Source organism: Lepidochelys olivacea, assembly GCF_965140295.1.
Source record: "Lepidochelys olivacea isolate rLepOli2 genome assembly, chromosome: 9".
Taxonomy (NCBI): Eukaryota; Metazoa; Chordata; order Testudines; family Cheloniidae; genus Lepidochelys; species Lepidochelys olivacea.
Genome location: NC_140419.1, coordinates 28,789,772 through 28,809,657, shown reverse-complemented (window position 1 = coordinate 28,809,657; position 19,886 = coordinate 28,789,772). Strand labels below are relative to the sequence as shown.

The 19,886-nt window shown below is 42.3% G+C and overlaps 1 protein-coding gene across 1 annotated transcript in view; it reads left to right on the top strand.

Moving 5' to 3' along the window:
- Window positions 1-4,399, top strand: part of CPB1 (carboxypeptidase B1) — a gene marked incomplete at its 5' end in the record, with an annotated part of 62,950 nt that extends 58,551 nt beyond the window's left edge. The window contains 2 exons of the mRNA XM_084638120.1: window positions 1,862-1,946; window positions 4,135-4,399. Coding sequence (XP_084494246.1) covers window positions 1,862-1,946; window positions 4,135-4,322 — 273 coding nt within the window. The 3' untranslated portion in view covers window positions 4,323-4,399. The remainder of the gene's footprint in view (window positions 1-1,861; window positions 1,947-4,134) is intronic.
- Between the last annotated feature and the right edge of the window lie 15,487 nt (window positions 4,400-19,886).

Here is a 19,886-nt window from a genome sequence, read left to right as displayed (position 1 = left end):
GCAGCCTGGCACACTCCAAATATATGTGTGCCAGGGTTTCCCTCACACCACAAAAGGGGGCTACAGGAGTGTGATAGAAGGCAGATATATTAGCCCCAGGTTAAGTAGGTCCCTTTTCCCTGGGTAAGGTAACAAGGAAGGTTCCAGAACAATCAGGAACTTTCTGGAAACAATTAAGGCAGATGGGCTGATTAGAACACCTGCAGCCAATCAAGAAGCTGCTAGAATTAATTAAGACAGGCAGGCTAATCAGGGCACCTGGGTTTTAAAAAGGAGCTCACTTCAGTTTGTGGTGTGCGTGTGAGGAGCTGGGAGCAAGAGGCGCAAGAAGCTAGAGTGAGAAGGCATACTACTGGAAGACTGAGAAGTACAAGCATTATCAGACATCAGGAGGAAGGTCCTGTGGTGAGAATAAAGAAGGTGTTGGGAGGAGGCCATGGGGAAGTGGCCCAGGGAGTTGTAGCTGTCACATATCCGTTACAGGAGCCACTGTAGACAGCTGCAATCTACAGGGCCCTGGGCTGGAACCCTGGAACCCTCCATTCCTCCAACTCCCTACTTGATACCGGAGGAGTTGAACTGGACTGTGGGTTCCACCAGAGGGGAAGGTCTCTGGCCTGTTCCCCGATCCACTAGGTGGATCAGCAGAGACTGTGAGGAATTGTTCTTCTTCCTTTGTTCTTCTTCCTTTTCCCCATGCTGGCCAGTGATGAGGTTAACTGAGTGAACGGCAGATTTGAGCCACGAAAGTGGCCAAACTGTGGGCTAGTGTGAATCTCTGAGGCGAGCAAATCCGCCAATAAGCACAGAACCCACCAAGACAGAGGAGGAACTTTGACACAATACCAAACCCTCCAATATAAGTGTCTCCTCCAGCTGCTTGCTTAGCTAGGCAATCCAACAACAAAGCCAGGGTTATTAGATTGGCTGGACCTTTTTATTAGCTGCTTGTTGCCCCATTTCTCTGTTTGCCAGCTGCAGGTGATCAACTCCTGTTAAATATCAGATTTTATCGTAATTGTTCCGTGAGTGAATTTAGAAAGGTGACTGGCTGATCTAGAGCAAGCCCATCTGTAGGGATAGAGGTCTGCTTGCTGAGTCCTTACCCACTCAAGTAAGACTGCCACAATGGCATTTGTGGTTTGGACACAATAGGAAATATCCTAAATCCACCAAATGAAAAATAAAACTGGCCACTAAACAACAACAAATGTCTAATCATTCACTACCCTACCAATTTGTGCCACATTCAGACCAGTGATTTAGGTCTGGGGCAGTACTGCAGTTTTATTCCAAGTTAACTCCAAAGGAGTAACACCAATGCAGAACTGGAGTAATACAATGGTGAACTGGTTCAAAAGGATCCCCATCCAATTACCAAGCCCCTCAATCTTTGTAATCCTTCTTCCAAAAGCTACTGAATGAGGCCACAGAATAAGTGATTCCTTGATGACCATTTCCTTGGCCACTTTTGCTCTGAACTTAATTTGTAATTTAAGAATAATGTAATCTATCCCCTTTCTTACAGTATCACCTGCCAGATGCCATGTGTGGAGACGAGACTCAATCCCGCTCTGCTGAAATCAATAGCAAAACTCTTGTTGATTTCACTAGGTGCAGGACTGAGCCCCTAGTTACCAATAACAACTTTTACACATAAGAGTCAATGTATCTTTCCATAGTTATGATGTAATGTTCTCCGAGAGTACAGGCAGAAAGAGGCAGGCACGTTCTAATTGTTAAGAAGACAGACTTTGTTCAACAAACAAATATGCTTTCATGGCATTTGCTCAAAGTATTTAAATCTCCAAACAACTAGCTCTCCTTTTCACTCTCTCTCATTCTTCCTGTTGAAAACCAGACCGAAGTTGCAAAGGCAGCCGTGGAAGCTTTATCCAGCCTGTATGGTACAACATACGAATATGGTGCATCGGCCACTCTAATCTGTAGGTGTCTGAATCCATTTTCTTTTAAACACAAACCACTCATACCACAGTTATTTAGTAATACAGGGACTTGCTGCCCCTTCCACCTCCAAGAGAGAAGGACTGAAACCTGGGCAGGCCCCCAGCTGGGTGCTGGCAAGGACAGGGCAGTGAGGAGTGTTGCCTCTCGTACCATTCCTAACTCCCTTCCCTGACCCCATGGGAGATACTAAATCTGTAGCTGGGGAGGGGATGGTCAGGAAGTGTGGGGTGGCTACTCTCTGTCCAATCAAACCTGTAGGACATTAGTATTAACCCCATCAGCTTTAACTTTAATTAAATGAACTTTCCTGCTTTCATAGTAATCCCTCCAGAGGAATATTTTCTGGAGCAAGGTAAACTCTCTGGTAGCCAAGGAGGCAGAAGGGATCAAAAGGAGCCAATGCACACGCACACACACACACACTCACACACTTAATGTGCCTTACCCTGCTGCCCCACCCACTGGAAGATAAAGATTTTCTTCTCTCCTACATGGGAGAGACCCATGTGAAGGACAGTATGTTCCTCTGGTACAGCTCTCTCATACACAATTGCGCACAGTGTTTGTGAGATCTATAATTGGGTCTGATGGAAGAAATACAGCATGAAGCCCAGGTTTTGCCATGTTTGTCTCTACCAGAGAAGAAGAGTAGAAAATTACATCAAAAATTATAATAAAGAATGCAAACTCATCAATATTTTGATCACCCAAAAAGGAGCAGCTTTAGTGCACAATTGTCATGCAAAGATGTGAGATAGCCATATATAATTTTACAGTAAGATTCAGGATCCAAAATGTATTTGGTCCAGGAAAGACATTTCACTATATGCTGCTAGCATTTAAGTTTGCAAATTAAAGCATAGTAAATAAGAGAACCCAAACACCCTTGGCAAATAAATTCACTGAGCAAAAGCTTTTTTTAAAAAAAAAAAAAATTAAAAAAACTTCTAGGCTATAACAGCAGAGACCAACAGTTCATGTGGACTGTTTACTTGTTTTATTGTTTACATTTACTATGTAATGATTGGAATTAAAATGTCCATTTTGCAAGCCCAGATACCATGAGGAACATGGATCATATTAGAGAGACACTGTCAAGTATCCAAACAGGTTTTCTTTTTTATGTAACTTTCCACTGTTTGTACAAAAGTTTGGAAGCTTGAAATCAACATTAGTTTTATCCTTTTTATTTGGCAAATACTGATTTTGTTTTCTTACAGCATGTAAACCAACCTACCATAGTTTGCTAAGTGTTTATTCTTGTCATCAGCATTAGCAAACTTGTTATGAAGAGTGTCATCATGGTTTTGGGAATAGGGCTCATTATTAATAGGCTTCTCATTCTGACTGGTGAATCAAAATATTACATGGTCTTGCATGAAAACAAAAAGGGTGGTACATTGAACTATGTGACTTATAATTTTGCTCTAGAGATTATATCTTTCAAACAGAAAGCTTGTTTTGATACATGATGCTTTTTAAGCATCTATCTGTTAAGTCCTTGTACTTCTTCTTGCCCAGTTCCAGTAGAAAACAACACAGTAAACACGGCAACTGTCACTCATTCCACCAGTGTTAGAAAAATAGGACCTTTTCCTGCCACTATCTTCAATAGTATTTCCATAAAAATTGTGACACGAATTCTTCCTCTTGTCATTATTAGAAGAGTAGCCTCCTGCTTTCCCATAAGTAGCCACTATACCTTTTCATTTTTGTTTTAAATTCTTTTTAGCCAGAAGGACTTCTTCACTATCGCCGAATGAATTTGTCTTTGTTTAGATATCATCATATTGTTACACTTCCCATATTCAATGAATGGCCATATGCTTTTGATCAAAAGTACCTTTATTTTAGATTAAAAGAACAACACAGGAAATGAAGTAAAATCTCTGAGCCAGATCCTCCCCTAGTATAGTTCAGTCCTTTTACATACTAGTCTAATACATACTCCTGCAAGCTCTTCTGGGCAGGGACCTTGTCCTCATGCTTGACTACTAAGCGCCTAGCACATTATTGGTGCTATATACACAATAATAATAATCTCAATGACCTCCCCATCCCTCTGACAAACAGACCCTCCTATTTAAAAGGGTTTCTTGCCCCTTTTCTCCTGTCACTATGTTTCTGTAGTACCAACTAATTATGCTAATATTGTATGTTTTACAGACCCTACTTCTGGTAGCTCTGTGGACTGGGCTTATGATCAGGGCATCAAATACTCCTTCGTCTTTGAGCTCCGTGACAAGGGCAATTATGGTTTTCTCCTCCCTGAATCTAAGATAACGTCTACTTGTAAGGAGACTATGCTGGCAGTCAAGTCTATTGCCAATTATATCCTCAGCTATGCTTCATGACTCTTGCCATATGTACAAAGTATATTTTGTTTTCAAATAGTTAGAAATTGATTCCCTTCAGAGCCACTTTCAACCGATAGAAGAAAAAACAGTACCTATTAGTAGCATTTGTTGACATATCGCTGATATTTACAAACCAATAAACAAGTTTTTAAAATAAGCCAACAGAAATTGAGTTCAAGAAAACACTAATATTGAGCATAAGAGCACTTCTCATTCTTAAGCCCAGATTCAATAAGGTTCTTAAGCATATGCCTAAATTTAAGCACATGAATAGTCCCATTAATTAGTAGAACTGGTTGAAAAAACAAAACATTTTTAAAAAGACATTTTCTCTTATTTTTTCTGGAAATGTTAAAATTTCCAACTCCCCTTTATAGATGAGGAAATTGGGATACAGAGCATTTGGGGCACCAAATTTTTTACATTATTTTACAAAAAAGAGCAACTAATCTTTCACTTCCAATTCCAGATTTCCTGTATATCATTTTGCGCCTTGGGCTACAGGAAACCACCCCTCATGGATTAGATTTTTAGTCCACTATGAACATAAAACAGTTAGATTAATGGGCCCAGCTTATTTCCTCCATTTAGGTGAATGGCAAAAATCCAGTGTGGGTGGAGTAGAATCCCCTCACTTTTGGAGTGGAGGGAGAATCATGGGACACAGTGGAAACTGTTACACTGGTCTACCGGGAGTACTGAGCTCCTTGGGTTTTGAGAGAGAACAGCTGGGATAAAGATGCTTTCACCAACACCATCGCCTGTTGGCCCTGTGAATAACCACATGAATATCCCAATGAGAGTTAATGCTGCCTCAGGCAATGTAAGCTTCCGGGGCTATTTTGGTTTGCATTTGGTTGGTCGATGGAAGGGGAGCACTTCAAAAACGAGTAAACTGTATCAGCTTTGAGACACTCCCCCGCCTCCCTGCAGGTGTCCACCCAGCATGGTGCCTGTGCTGGGGAGACATAACAGTCATCCACACACAGGAAGCCAACACAAACACAAGAGTAAATATAGAAGAAATCAGACCAAACGAGTACTGAGCGTACAGCTCACTGCAGTGCTCTATACCCTGGCACCACAGGATCTCAACTAGTGGAGCAGGACATGTGGTGTGCTAGGAATAGATCGCTGAGCACATGCAGCCAAGTGCAGTAACAGCAGGGGGAGTTTCTCCCTCAGTACGTCCATGTTTTCAGTCGCTTTGTTACTGAAGTATGAGCTATAAGAGAGAGACAAGGTGGGTGAGGTGATATCTTTTCTTGGACCAACTTCTGTTGATGAGAGAGACAAGCTTTTGAGCTTCCACAGAGCTCTTCTTCAGGTCTGGGAAACTAACTCAAGTGAGGGAGGGCAGGCAGCTGCAGCCCCCCGGGAAGGTGGGCAGCACACGGCCCCAGTCTCCCCAGCCCCAGCCAGAGCACTGGGGACTGGAGGACTAGAGCCAAAGCCTGCAGACATATCTCCACTGTTCAAAGATCAACACACATACACCCCCAACACACCTTTCAAGATCTGTGGCTCCTACTCACACCTATAACAACATGTGGGGCACCTCATCCAGTGCACTAAATGCCCCAATAGCAACTAAGTGGGTGAAACCAGACAATCACTACGCTCTTGTCCACCTTGTCTCTCTAATATCCTGGGACCAACAAAGGTACAACACCACTCCATTTTAGCTATAATGGCAGAATAGTCACAAGTGTATGATGGACAAGTTTATTTGCATGTGTCATACAAGCACTTCATGGGCCTTATTCTGCAGCCGCTGACCTCAGTGGGAGTTGTGCTGTCAAGTGCACGTACAGCATCAAGCTTAATGAAACCTGGCAAACCTGTTACACAGCTATACACACCATTTTCATTAGAACACCATTCTGGGAAGCCATAGGCTTTGAACGAGAAAAAGAATTCTAAGGTGCTTACAATGGGGGAACAGCACATTTGGGAACCAACGTTCAACAGCCATTTATCACGCAGAGACCAAGAGGTCTTGAGAGTTCAGGTGACGACTGACACAAGAAACATTTCATAATTTTGCTTCTCTTTATATATCTTCCGCTGCCAGAGAACATTCTAAATTGGATCAACAGTGACACTCTGTGGGCAGGTTTTGCCACAACAGCTTAAGTTGTTCAGAATGGTGCTCTCTCAGATGCTTTCAGACATGTATACTGAAGACCAGTTACTATAATTCCAAGGCTAACAAAGGCCAATTTCCTCTCTTTTCATGCTCAGATACCATGACAACCCACTGTGCCATAAATACATAGACAGAGATAGAAAATAAACAGGTAAATTATTCATGGGGCTGCAGTTGCATAGCTATGAGGGTACAAGCTCAGTGATTTGTGCAGTCAGGAGTCAATCATCCAAATCCTTCTTGTGTTTTATTACATTTTAATGGATTTAAGTTTTAGATTTACACCCAGCATAGACTTCTGCCCTTCCTCTTTTCTCTTTAGCACCGTTTTCATCTCTCCCTCTGCTATGACCCTTACCCTTACCTGCCCCAGATGTTACAGTTTAGATTTTTCCAAAGCCCCAAAATTTTCTTGATTGCTGCTCCCTCTTGGGGTGGTGGCTGCCACTTCAGAATACCTCTCAGCCCCTCTTCTCAGATCTTTTATGGGCTGGCATGAAAACGCAGCAAAGGAGATGGTGAGGAAGCCATTGGGTGGTGAGACAACTCTACGGCTGGCTGACTTGAGTCCTAGTCTCTTGTGGGCTGTAATATTTTGGTCTAATTTCAGTAGTTGAATTTATTGTGCAGGAGTTGGGTGGTGTTGGCGTTCTGTGATATATAGGAGGTCGGGCTAGATGATCTGGTAGTTCCTCCTGGCCTTAAAGTCCTTGACTCTATGTGCAGAAGTGGAGCAGACAACTTCTCCCCTATTCTTGAGTTACAGGAAATAGTGGTTGCCCATTATATTAAAGTAAGGGAGACAGCAGTATTCCCTTCGCAACCAGGGATGGCCTACCCTGGCTGGACACCACTGAAATAGTTGGTTTGAAATTACTTCAGTTGGCAGGAAGCAGCAAAGCTGCAGTGGGGAGAAACTGTGGGGTCTAGAAGTAGAAAGGACAAAATAGTCTTCTTTCCTGCCCTGACTATTCTCATGGACTAGAAAATGGTTGGAGAGAGAAGCAGACCAGGGGAAAAAGGGAACATACAGCTCAACCAGGCCAGCTGAGTCCAGGAAGTCTAGGCAAGAGAAGAGTTAGCAAGTGACAACTATTTGTATTCTGGCTTATCAAAAAGAAGGGGCCAAGACAGACCTGGTATAGAAATTTAGCTAATAAACAATGGGCACAAATGGGCTGACATAGATCAGATGGCTGGCCTCAGGAGAAGGGGCCCTCTGAATACAGACAACGAGAAGCACACAGCTCACAGCCAGGCCTAAACTTGACTTCCAAAAGAAGTTCCAGACAATAGGTCTAACTGCCAATGGAATCTAGAGCAGTGCAGACAAACCAGATAGAACAGAATCTTAGATACAGCAACCAATTTACCTTAGACCAGAATCAGCTGCAAAAACCTAGCAAGTTTCTGCTCCAGAATTCATCAAAAACCCTAAAGGGTAGATGTACCAGTACTAGGGACTGCAACTGGAAAAGCAGTTTGGACTGTGTTTGTGATATGAGTTGGGGTCCTTGCTTGTTAGATAAGAATCTAAAGACAGTTGTGTTCATCCTGTTCTATTATGACAGCGCCCCCTCTGTATGTGTGTCTGACATGAACTTCCCTCAAGGGTATGTTACATATGCAATCAGATGGGTGTCAGTAAACTCCACAATGGTCATTACTGCATAGAGCTAGTCAAAAAAGAAAAGGGAAGAGATTTGCAAGAAAAATAAAATAAGAGTTTTAACATTCAAAATGTCAAAATCTGAAAAAATTTGACCAGCACCATAGTTGGTTAAAAATGAAGGGAGAAATTTTTCCTTTTTTATTTTTCTCTTCAAAATTTCAACATTTTGAAGTTCTGAAATTTTGACTCTCTCTCTTACCTGATAATCCCTCATCGTTATACGTGTCATCTCCTCATTGTTCACAAGATACCTCACAGAAGAGTATGACCACATCCCTTGGGTTTTAAGAGACTGTCTCTTCCAAAGGGAGAGAAGGGACCCAAGTAGGTTACATAGAATACAGAAACATTTCTCACTCCTTAAGTTTGGTGAGTGGGGGACAGCCAAAGATGCCTTCTCCAGGGGAACCCCCATCATAGAGTCAAGTCTATGATGTGCTCTCAAGTTTTAATTGAATATATTTAAAAGTCAGACTCTTAGTGAGTTAAGTGCCTTCAGGACATCATACAAACCAGCAGTCTCAACTCATGATAAGACAATAGAAGCCACCAGCATTAGCATGGTTAAATGACAAACAGTCATATGAAGGTTTGGGAGTTATAAATTAGGTTATTGCAGCAGGTGCTGAAAGCAAAGCAAATCTTAAGTTCCTGGTTTGGCTGGAAGATTTGAGAATAAACTCTGGCTCTTGGCTTTAGGGCTCAGCAAACAGAGACCTCTTCATGTTAGTAGAGACGTTCTGCATCTCATCAGAAGCAGCGCAACCCCACCAGGGACTTCTCTATTGCTAACAATTTGATATGGAAGGCACTCAGATACTACAGTGATTGATGGGCAGTAGCATAAAACCCTAAAATAATCATCACTGCTTTTATACCTGATTCTTAATAGCTCCCATTTAAGTATGCTCTTTCCGGGGCTGGCAACTCAAGGAGATTCTTCAGGATGGGGCAAATTTTCTTGCTATCTCCAGAGACAAATTTTATCCCCAGCCTTGCTCTGCTGGTATGGAGTACATACACTGCATCACAGCAGACTTCCCTACGCTGCCCTGCCTCTACCCTGATCCAGGGCTCGTCTACCACACAAACACTCATGGCAAACTGGGGTGTAAATCTCCAGCACTCTAAGTGTCCATGCAGACCCTGCTGCCAGTCATTAAAAGTTCCTTAGTGTGCTTAGATCTACCCTGCTTTGAAATGACGGGGCCAAATTAAAGCATAGTAGGAAACTTTCAGTGCGTGGCAGCAGAGTCCACATGGACACTTGGCGCACAGCAGGTTACTGCAGGGTAGATTTAAACCCCAGCTTACTGCAAACTATTTGTGCAGACAAGCCTCCAGAGGAACCAGCTCATGGACTGAGAAGATAGGTTGGGCATTATTGACCTTTCAGTCCTGGGTTAAATCTTCCTGCAAGTGGTTAGTAATAGTGTTTTGAAACTGTTATCTAGGAGTTAGACAGAGATCCCCCAGCTCTGTTTGCACAGCCAGGAGATAGGAAAGATTTTGCCTGTTTTGTTGGTAACAATTATTTCAGCTTTATCTTAATAAATCAGCTTTGTGCACCACTTTCTACCATGATGTCAGCACAGCTCTGAGTAAAGTGCTTAGCTGCTGCTGCACAGCCAGAAAGGGAGCAAAAAAACATTATCAAATAGCAAAATTACTGGACTGTTTCCTCTTATTTCTCCACAGTGGGGTGCTGGTTTAAATATATATATATGCTTAAATTAGAGGGCTCTTCCCATTCAATTAGTAATGAGATTGTAGGTCAGATCTGGAGCAAAATCAACACAGTATCACATAAAAGAAGCAGGTTGCTTGCCTGGACAATTTTTGGAAAAGCGAGACAGCATATGTATGAAATGAAGCAGCAGAGCACACTCTTACTTCAGACTGACCTCATCTCAACTTTTAGTCCCTGATCTTCCATGAAATCACCACAGATTCCTTCCTAGATGGCTCACGGCTATTTCAGCCACACTGTGTGGGAAGCGGGGAGTGACTTAGAGAAAAAGAATTAGAGCAATGGCCATATTAAGAGAATAGAAGGGCCTGTGCTTACAGTCACAGGCAGCTTTTGAGACTAAAAACACAGAACCAGGGGTGGAAGGCTCCTTAATTTGTGGGAATAGCATTGAATTTAATCCCAAGCCGAGGGGTCTGCTCTTGTTTCAGTGCACCATTTGGTGCTTTGCTACCTATGTCTAGCCTAAAGCACAACTAGCAGAGGTAAGGTCAGGGCACTCTATGCGAACCGACCTCCTTCTGACCCCTAAGGGGCAAGATGCTTTATCTTCACTCCCTCACCTGCTTAGGGAGTTGAGGATGGTAAATAGAAGAGTGGAGATAAGGCAGAGGAGAGTGTGAGGGGAGTTATGGGAAGGACTTTGAGTAGAATAACCTCTGGGGGCTGGGGGAGGGTAAGTAAAAGACACTACGTTGTGCAGTGTGTACCAAGTGGGATTTGATGGTACTTCTAAAGGGCTTACAGCATCATTCTCAGTAGAGACTTTAAAATCATAGATTAGCCAAACTCAGGAAGGCTGATCAAAGCTGTTATCACCATTTCTGAAAGTGTCGCCTCCTTAGTCCTGCATTCCATACAGTCTTCCATTAATTATGTAATAATCAAAATATGGTGCACTCCTGTTCCTCAGGATTGGTCACTACAATGCTGGCTATTGGTGAAATTCCTGTAGGGGCCTTGATAAGAGCCAGGGAGTCTCTATTTGGCCCATCTCAACTCAAAGGACCAAATGATCCCACCACTGTGTGCGCCATGCCACTCAGCAGCATTACTGAACACGGAAGCAACACACTGACACAGAGCCTCAGGTCTGTTCAGGAAGCACAATGCAGCTGGAAAGCTAGATAGCTGTATATCCAAGGGCTCCCATAGTTTAAGTGGAACCCCAGTGTGGCATAGATTCTTTAGGATGGCACAGTGCCTGCCCCCAGCATAGGGGATATTTGTCAGGAGAAAGGGATGTGCATCCCTATGCCCCAGCAATTCCTTGCTGCTGAAATAGACACATTTGGCCATGGTGTAATTTAGAGCAGGACTGAGGTTGGATTGATCCCTGGCTGGCCCCAGAAGTGGGGAAGCATAAAGTGGCATACAGCCATATCTATATCTCCCCACACTCCTTGTTAACTAAAGTCAGTGCAGCTTGGATGCAGCCCACGATAAGGCCAAAGTACTATGCTGAGGCGGCTCTCCATCAAAATTGTAGGTGGGTCACTCTGGTTCTCCTTAGCCCCTTAGCATCTGCTCTGGCTGGTGGGCTGTTCTCTGAATTATGGATACTCTTCCTGAGTTTCTGCTGTTGCTTTTAAAGATTCATAGATTCCAAGGCCAGAAGGGACCACTGTGATCATCTAGTCCAGGGGTAGGCAACCTATGGCACACGTGCCAAAGGCGGCACACAAGCTGATTTTCAGTGGTACTCACACTGCCCGGGTCCTGGCCACCGGTCCAGGGGGCTCTGCATTTTAATTTAATTTTAAATGAAGCTTCTTAAACATTTTAAAAACCTTATTTACTTTACATACAACAATAGTTTTGTTATATGTTATAGACTTATAGAAAGAGACCTTCTAAAAACATTACAGTGTATTACTGGCACGCGAAATCTTAAATTAGAGTGAATAAATGAAGACTCAGCACACCACTTCTGAAAGGTTGCCGATCCCTGATCTAGTCTGATTTGCTGCATAACAGGCCATAGAACTTCCCCAAAATAATTCCTAGAAAAATATCCAATCTCGATTTAAAAATTGTCAGTGATGGAGACTCCACCATGACCTTTGGTAAATTGTTACAGTATTTACTCTCACCATTCAAAATGTACATCTTATTTCCAGTCTGAATTTGTCTAGTTTGAGCTTCCAGCCATTGGATTGTGTTATACCTTTCGCTGCGAGATTGAAGAACCCATTATTAAATATTTGTTCCCTATATAGGTACTTATAGATTGAATCATGTCACCCTTCAACCTTCTCTTTAAGCTAAATAAATTGAGCTAACTAGATTGAGTATCACTATAACGCATGTTTTCTAATCCTTTTAGAATTCTTGTGGCTCTTCTCTGAACCTTCTACAAAATATCAGCATCCTTCTTGAATTGCAGGCACCAGAACTGGACACAGTATTCCAGCTGTGGTCACACCAGTGCCAAATAAGAGAGGAAAAATAACCTCTCTCCTCCTATTCGAGATTCCCCCATTTATCCCAGGTTCACAATAGCTCTTTTGGTCACAGCATAACGTTGGGAGCTCATGTTCAGCTGATTATTCACTACAACGCCCAAGTCTTTTTCAGAGTCACTGCTTCCTAGAATAGAGTCCCCCATCCTGCAAGTATGGGCTGCAGTCTTTTTTCCCCATATGTATATGTGACACAGCATGCCATGTTCTTCATAGGGATGATAATATGATATGATTATGGCACAATTTTGATGCATTTTATGCAAGATGGGTCGTGTGAGATGTCATTGGAAAAGTTATGATTTGCTGAATATGATTATCCTATTTATGTGTACATATTATTTTTGTATCTGAAGTTATGAATATTGACTATGTAACTGTATTTCAAATGTAGTTACACCTGGATAACGCCCACTAGACAAAATGCTTTCAGTCTAGATAGCTGATTAGGAAGGACCTATTCAGGGCAATGAGCCATTAGGGAAAACAATACGCCTTAAGAGAAGCTTATCTCCCACCTGGTGAGTCTTCCTGAGAATGCTTCAGACAGCCTGTGAGTGATGGCTGCTATGACTGTACAAGGACATGTGACCAGGCCACATGATGCTGGACTCCATCTTGGGATGTCAGTATTTTTCCACAATCTGGTCTGGGAACCAAGCTTTGGAACAAAGAGTTCCCGCCATATGCAAAAGCTATATAAGGCAGGGAGTGACATCATCTGTGCTTCTTCACTCCCCATACTAGAAGACTCCTGGAAACACCTGAGGAACAAAGACTGAACTCGGGGAATTGCTGGACCCAGGCTAACGGGATTTCTAGCCTGTGTATCAAACACCAGGAGATTCCAAGCTGTAAAGCAAATGAAGCTTGCCCCTTAAGAATCTGCAGCCTGTTGTACCATCAGTTAGGTGAAAATCTGCTATTCATATCCAATCTATTGAGTACATTAAGCTTAGTTTGTGTTTTTGTTTATTTGCTAGGTAATCTGCTTTGATCTGTTTACTATCACTTATTATCACTTAAAATCTATCTTTTGTGGTTAATAAACTTGTTTTTGTTTTAATCTATACCAGTGAGCTTTGACTGGAGTGCTTGGGGGAAATCTCTGCTAGGTTACCACAAGTATGCATTGTCCTCTTCACACTGAGGGAGAGGAGGACCGGGTATTAAACCCATATACTGTCCAGATTTGACCAGGATAGGACAGTACAGCTCTGGGATCCTAGCCTGGGAAGCTGGTGGTTAGAGAGCCTGCATCTAACTGCAGCTGGGTGTGTCCCTACCTGTGTGAATGCTAGTGAAAATGCAGACTGGAGGGCTTTGCAGCTTGTCACAGCAGTACAGAGTGAGAGGGAGCCCAGGCTGGTGGGTCAGGGGGCTGAGTGGTACCCAAGTTCCAGGTGACACCCCAGGGGGAACCAGTCACAGTGTACATTTAGCCATATTAAAACACATTATTTGCTTGCACCTAGTTTATCAAGTGATCCAGATCACTCTGAATCCATGGCCTGTCCCCTACATTATCTATCACTCCCCCATTTTTTGTGTGATCTGCAAACTTTATCAATGATAATTTTATGTTTTTTCTAGATCATTGATAAAAATATTAAATAGCATAGGACAATGAACTAATCTGTTCTGGAAGCACACCCATTCAATGACAATTCCCTGTTTACAAGTCCATTTTAAGACCTATCAGTTAGCCAGTTTTAAATCCACGTAATGTCTTCCATGTTAATTTTATATTGTTGTAGTTTTTTTTTTAAATCAAAATGTCATGCAGTAGCAGTTAAACGCCTTAGAGAAGTCTAGGTAGATTACATCAGCACTATCACTTTTCACAACCAAGCTTGTAATCTCATCAAAACAAGATAGCAATTTAGTTTTACATTACCCCCCTTTAATTCTTTATTAATCAAGTCCTGTATTAACTGCTCCATTATCTTGCCCAGGATCGAAGTCAGGCTGACAGGCCTATAAATAACCCAGGTGATTCAGTTTACCATTTTTAAAATTGGAACAACATTATCTTTCTTCCAGTCTTTTGGAATTTCTCCAGTGCTCCAAGGTTTATTGAAAACCAACATTAATGGTCCAGCAAGCTCCTCAGCCAGCTCTTCTAAAACTCTTGGATGTAAGTTATCTAGACCTCCTGATTTTAAAATGTCTAACATTAGTAGTGCTGTTTAACATCCCCCAGAGACACTAGTGGAATGAAAAGAGTGTTAGCAACAGCAGCTGTATCTTCCGTAGCTCCCTGCTGGAGTGTGTGCTACACAGTCCGTGGCACTGCATTGCAGCTGTCCCCAAATGGACACTTCTACATGCTACATGGCTAAATAGCTGTAAATGATATATCGACTTGGGGAGTTAAAATAAAAGTAAAGTAAATGTTTCACTTAGTGGGAAAAGGCCCCAGGTGTCCCAAGGGCAGAACTGCCACTGGTTCCAGCAATGAGCTTAGAAATAATTATTTTACAAAAATTGGAACATCAAGATCAGAGAGACCATTGAAAAGAGAGGCTGATGCTGTAAGATACTTTTCACATGGCAAACGACCAAAGTGGTAATGATTGTGTATATCACAGTATACAGCGCCAGCCATATATATATATATATATAAAGGAAGTGTGAGAATTGCCTGGGGAAACTAATTCCTTTATTCCCCCGCACTGTACCCCCCATCATTCCTCCTAGGCCCCCAAAGCTCAAACAAAAATTGCTTTATAGCTGCTTAGGGGGTACCAGTGTCAAGGGCTGGCATGACCCTAGGACTGGCTCTGCTGCAAAGCACTGTAGAGTTAAGCTGTCCATTTTGAGATTTAAACAAATAGGACTTGGTCCAAACTATACTGAGATTGTTCTGTTCTCAAATAAGCAATGGCGGTGTGCCAGTTCCCATCATCAGGTGCAAGTCAAGGATACCCTTTGTCATCTCTGCTTTATGTTCTGTCTCCAAGATGTCTGAATTACGCTCCCCTGGGTTACGTGCCTGTAGTTTTCCAATCAATAACAGGCAATTCAGTTTCTAAAAGAACAAAATAACTTTGTAGCGCACTATTATAAACTTTTAGCAAATCTGGTAGGAGGATCAGCACAGTTACTTTCCCTGATTAGTAATTTACTGAGTGCCAATACTGTGCATGGTGCTGTACAGGACATGGTCCCTGCCCTAAGAAATTTACATTCTAAAATTACACAGAAAATACAGTTTAGATACAGTGCATCAGACTTGCCAGGAGATGCTGCAGTCCCAAAGAAGTGCAGATTTTTTTAATGTTCGTCTGGCTTTGGTAGATTAACGAGGGTAGGCTTTGAAAACAAATGTGTTAAGGAACAACTGGAATAAAAACAAGGTGGTCATTTGACCAATGAAAGGCAGTGAGTTCGAAGAGTAATGTGTGACATGGGAGAAGGCACCACTACGAGAGTGGCAGAAGGAAGCAAACAGAAAGTTAAGGAAGGAGGCATGGGTGAAACTGTGGCAGTAGGTGGGAAGAAGGAAGATATGAGAGCTACAAACTCCCCACCAGACTGCCTTTCCAAAGCAATTTCAATGAAAGCAGGAAAGGCTTTCATAGGACTCATCAAGCTTGAAGGGGTTGACTGTTGCAGCAAAATACTACCCTGAGTTGGGGTGATGCAGACTCACACCACCTCCGTAGAAGCTACAGAAGGGATTGAGGAGCCTCAGGAAGGTACAATCCTGCCCAAAACACTCAGGTGCCCAGGGTAGTGTGCTTATTGCATCATCCCTTAGTGCAGAATAATCCCATCTCCACAGCCAGATAATGCTGCTGATCTGGTGGTGGGAGGGGGGCTCCCCTGCCCGTTTTGGGATAACATATTTCTAGAAGTGCTAGGACACACGGGGAGTGCAATTGTGCTAGGACACTGCACAAGGAGAACAGTGTGGGGAAAGCTTCTTCCATCTTCCCTCTTGCGCAGCTGGTAAGCAGCAAGCCACTTGACCCGAAAAATTTACACATGCCTTCTGGAGGGCTTCCACTGGAATAACAGCATACAAAATACACTAGTACTAGACTAGAGTACGAGCTGCAGAGCAGTGTTAGAAAATGTTATCCATGGGTGTGATGTCTCAATAAAAGGAGCTTTCAGGTTCTCAAGCTAATTTAACAAGAACAATCTCTGGATACCAATAGGGAAAGGACACATTACCTGCCATACACACTCTTTAAAAGAGAAAATTAGAACATTAAATACTTGTGAGTGAATATATCTAAATCTCGTAATGAACTTTAGTCCCTTCATTATTAACCTCCCATAGCCCAAACTAAAGCCAATTTGTCAACAGGATTTATCCTTGCCCTGTCTGCAGTTGGCAGGCTTAGTATGATAAAAATGAATGTGCTGGCAATGTTTCTCCCTCTCTCTCACTTGCCACTGATCTGTACAGACAATTTCTAAAACAAATGTTGGTCAGTTTTATTTGGAATAATTGCGCTCCTGTTCCAGACAGACAAGAAGCAAGTCTCACATTTTTGAGCAGGGTCTCTGTTCATAGCTGGCTGTAGGAGTTGAAATCTAACTAGTGTTTATGGAGCTTTACTCTGGGGGAGGATACAAGTCTTCTGCAGTTAATAAAACCAAGAGTTTGTAAAACTGAATCCTGAGGAAAAGAATGTTGTCACTATTGAGGATCTGACTCTGGCCTATAAAGGGGCCCACTCTACACCTACTTTATACCCATCTACTTTACATCTCCTTTCCACTGCCAGTGCGGTATACAGTAGCTAGGATTGCCATCTGGTTCTTTTTTGTACTGCTTTGCCAGTTAAAACATTTAATGTGCCTTTCTCTCCCCAACCCCACTTGGAACATGTTACAATTCGCTACAGTTCACACCCCTGTAGACCAAACTGTGGTGCCGTGTTAGGATAAGGTCAGAAAAATGATAAAATAACAAAAATCCACATATTGTGGGTTTTTTGGTGTAAAATGGTTCTCTAAAACATTTTTGTAATAATTAGCAATAGTCAGCACTAGGGCACTTTGTGTTGGCAGTGGGTTGCCAGAGGTGGTTTTTTCTGTCTCTCAAAGGTGGCAAGCCAAACAGCAACCTTAGTACAAATGAGAATCAGGACCTAGGTCTGCTGAAAAAAGTGTAGAGAAAGGGGAAGAAATACAGTTTTATCAACTGAGATTTATAGCAGGACCCTTAGCCCAGTTAACTAGTTTCTAGGATTTCACAAATGTGACTTCATTTATCTTTGGCCAGAGGTTTATATATTCAAAATGTGTCTTAAAATTATTCAGCAAGTCACTGACTTCACTTCAGTGGAGTTACATCAGGGATGAATTTAGCCCACTGGGCTTAACCATTTTTTACACAGTAAACCACAAGGGCATATAAATACCTCTCTTCAAATAAAAAAAAAATAAAAAATTGGCAACGCATTCTGTTGCAACCCAAGAGTCATTTTCTGTAAACCACACTAGTATTCATAGTGACCAGTGCATCAATGGCGCCCTTGATCCTTCCAAGCAAAACATTCTTAAAAGTAAAAATATCAATTTATTTTTATGTTTTCTGAATGTCGATTATGGACAGAAAGGGCCTGTATTAATTTCTTAGAAAGTATGGACTTCACCACTCCACCCCTCAGCTAACAGTGGGTGCATTTTACTTTATCCTGTTTGATGATTTCCTAAGTATTTACATGTTATCACCAATAACCCATATGTATGACCTGGGGATTTCTTTTACACACAGTGCCCAATGTTTAAATCTAAAATCCTATAAAAAGATAGATTTAAAAAAATCCGAGCTGAATCCTCTTTTTGCATCACCCGTACAAGACTCTTCCAATGATGAAGGCTCTCGGCGTATACATTTTCTAGTTTTCAACATGAACATTGCTCAAACAGTTATAAATAATGTTATCATCCATGAAAAGGAGGCAGGACTATGGAACAGCAAGAGAGAACACTCTGAAGAATAAAATCACTTTTATAGTATAAGATTTTCATTCTTTCAAATCTTCATACTAATCCAGGGGGGGAGGCAGAAATCCAACAAGACGTGCATTTTGAATGACTCTACTTTTGTGCACAACTTTGCAAATCTGACCCATCCTTAAGGTTCTCCTGGATATTCAAAACCAAGTCCCAGTCACTGAACAATTTACATTATTCATTATTTCAAAGGAAAACAAAGGACAAAGAACACTAGTAGCAGATATGTCTCAAACGCTGAGGCAATGGTTCTGTTAAGGAAAGATGGTTTCACCAAAGTTGGAATGAACAAACCCATACCCATGAAGCGCCATAAGACACACAAAACCCCACTGAGATTGCCAACACAAGTTACTTCCTTCTCTCTTGCTCTCCACAAATTCTCTGGGCTCACTTTGGCCTCTGCAGCTTCTTCTCCTAAAGAAGAGTCTTTGGCTGACTGCCATCCTTCCTTCACAGGGCTTTCCTGGCAGCAGTTTTTGGAAGCCACTACAAGTTTTCACCCACTGGAAAAGCACTTCTGGCCTCCTCTTCTTCCCCTCTAGACTTCTCTATTTAAAATCCCTCAGCCACCTCTATCTCATTCATCTCATTCCCCCAAACTTCTCTCTCTGCTCTCAGCACCCATCTCTTTTCTGAAATTCACCTAATTCCCTCCCTTACCCCAAACACCTAGTTCTCTCCTCCCTAGCTCTCTAAATAAGTCTCTCCTTCCCCAACTGCCCTTTCCCAGTTCTCACCTTCCCCAGCCCCAACCTCTCCCCACCTTCTCTTTTCTATTTCTGCATATTCCCCCGGCCTAAAATTTCCCGAGTTTCTCCTTCCACACCTTTATAATCTCACTTATTCTCTTCTCACAATTGCTAGTGCCTGTGCCCTCTCCCAAAAATCCAGTCTCCTGCCTTTCACTAAATTTCCCCATCCCCTTCCTTTCCCAAACTCACCTCATTTTCTCTCACCCCAAATCACTTCAGAACTTGTGTTTTCCTTCCTGTATGCATTCTCCCTTCCCCTAAGGCTCTTCCTGCAATCCCAGCTCACTGCTTGGTTGCAGAAAAGTGGGTTGCAGACATGGCAGCTGAATACATCTCCTCTCACTTCAGCTCCCTTACTGCATGCCCTAGCTGCTCTCTCTGCTCTACCCTGTAATAAAGCAGAATGCTGCAGTGTGGCCCAGAGAGGTTGCTGTCTGATGACAGACCTAGCTGTCTCTCTTTGCCCAGCCAGCAGGGGATCGGATAGGACTATAATGGCTTGAGGGAGGTCACTCAGAAACCTAAAAAACAGTCAGGGTCAGCTGAGACTGGAAAAATGGGAGCTATGAGGTAACAATTAGAGTTGGGCAAATAAGGGATATTTCAGTTTGCTGGCAATTCCAGAAAAAAAACTAAAAAACATTTTGTTTTAGATTGAACTGAAAACATTTTTTTTTTTTTTAATTCTGGTAACTAAAGGTCAGGAAAAAAAATCAAGTGAGGTTGAACAAAATGTTTTGTTTGACCCAACTCAAAATTTTTCATTTTGATTTTGCGTATTTTAACAAAAACAA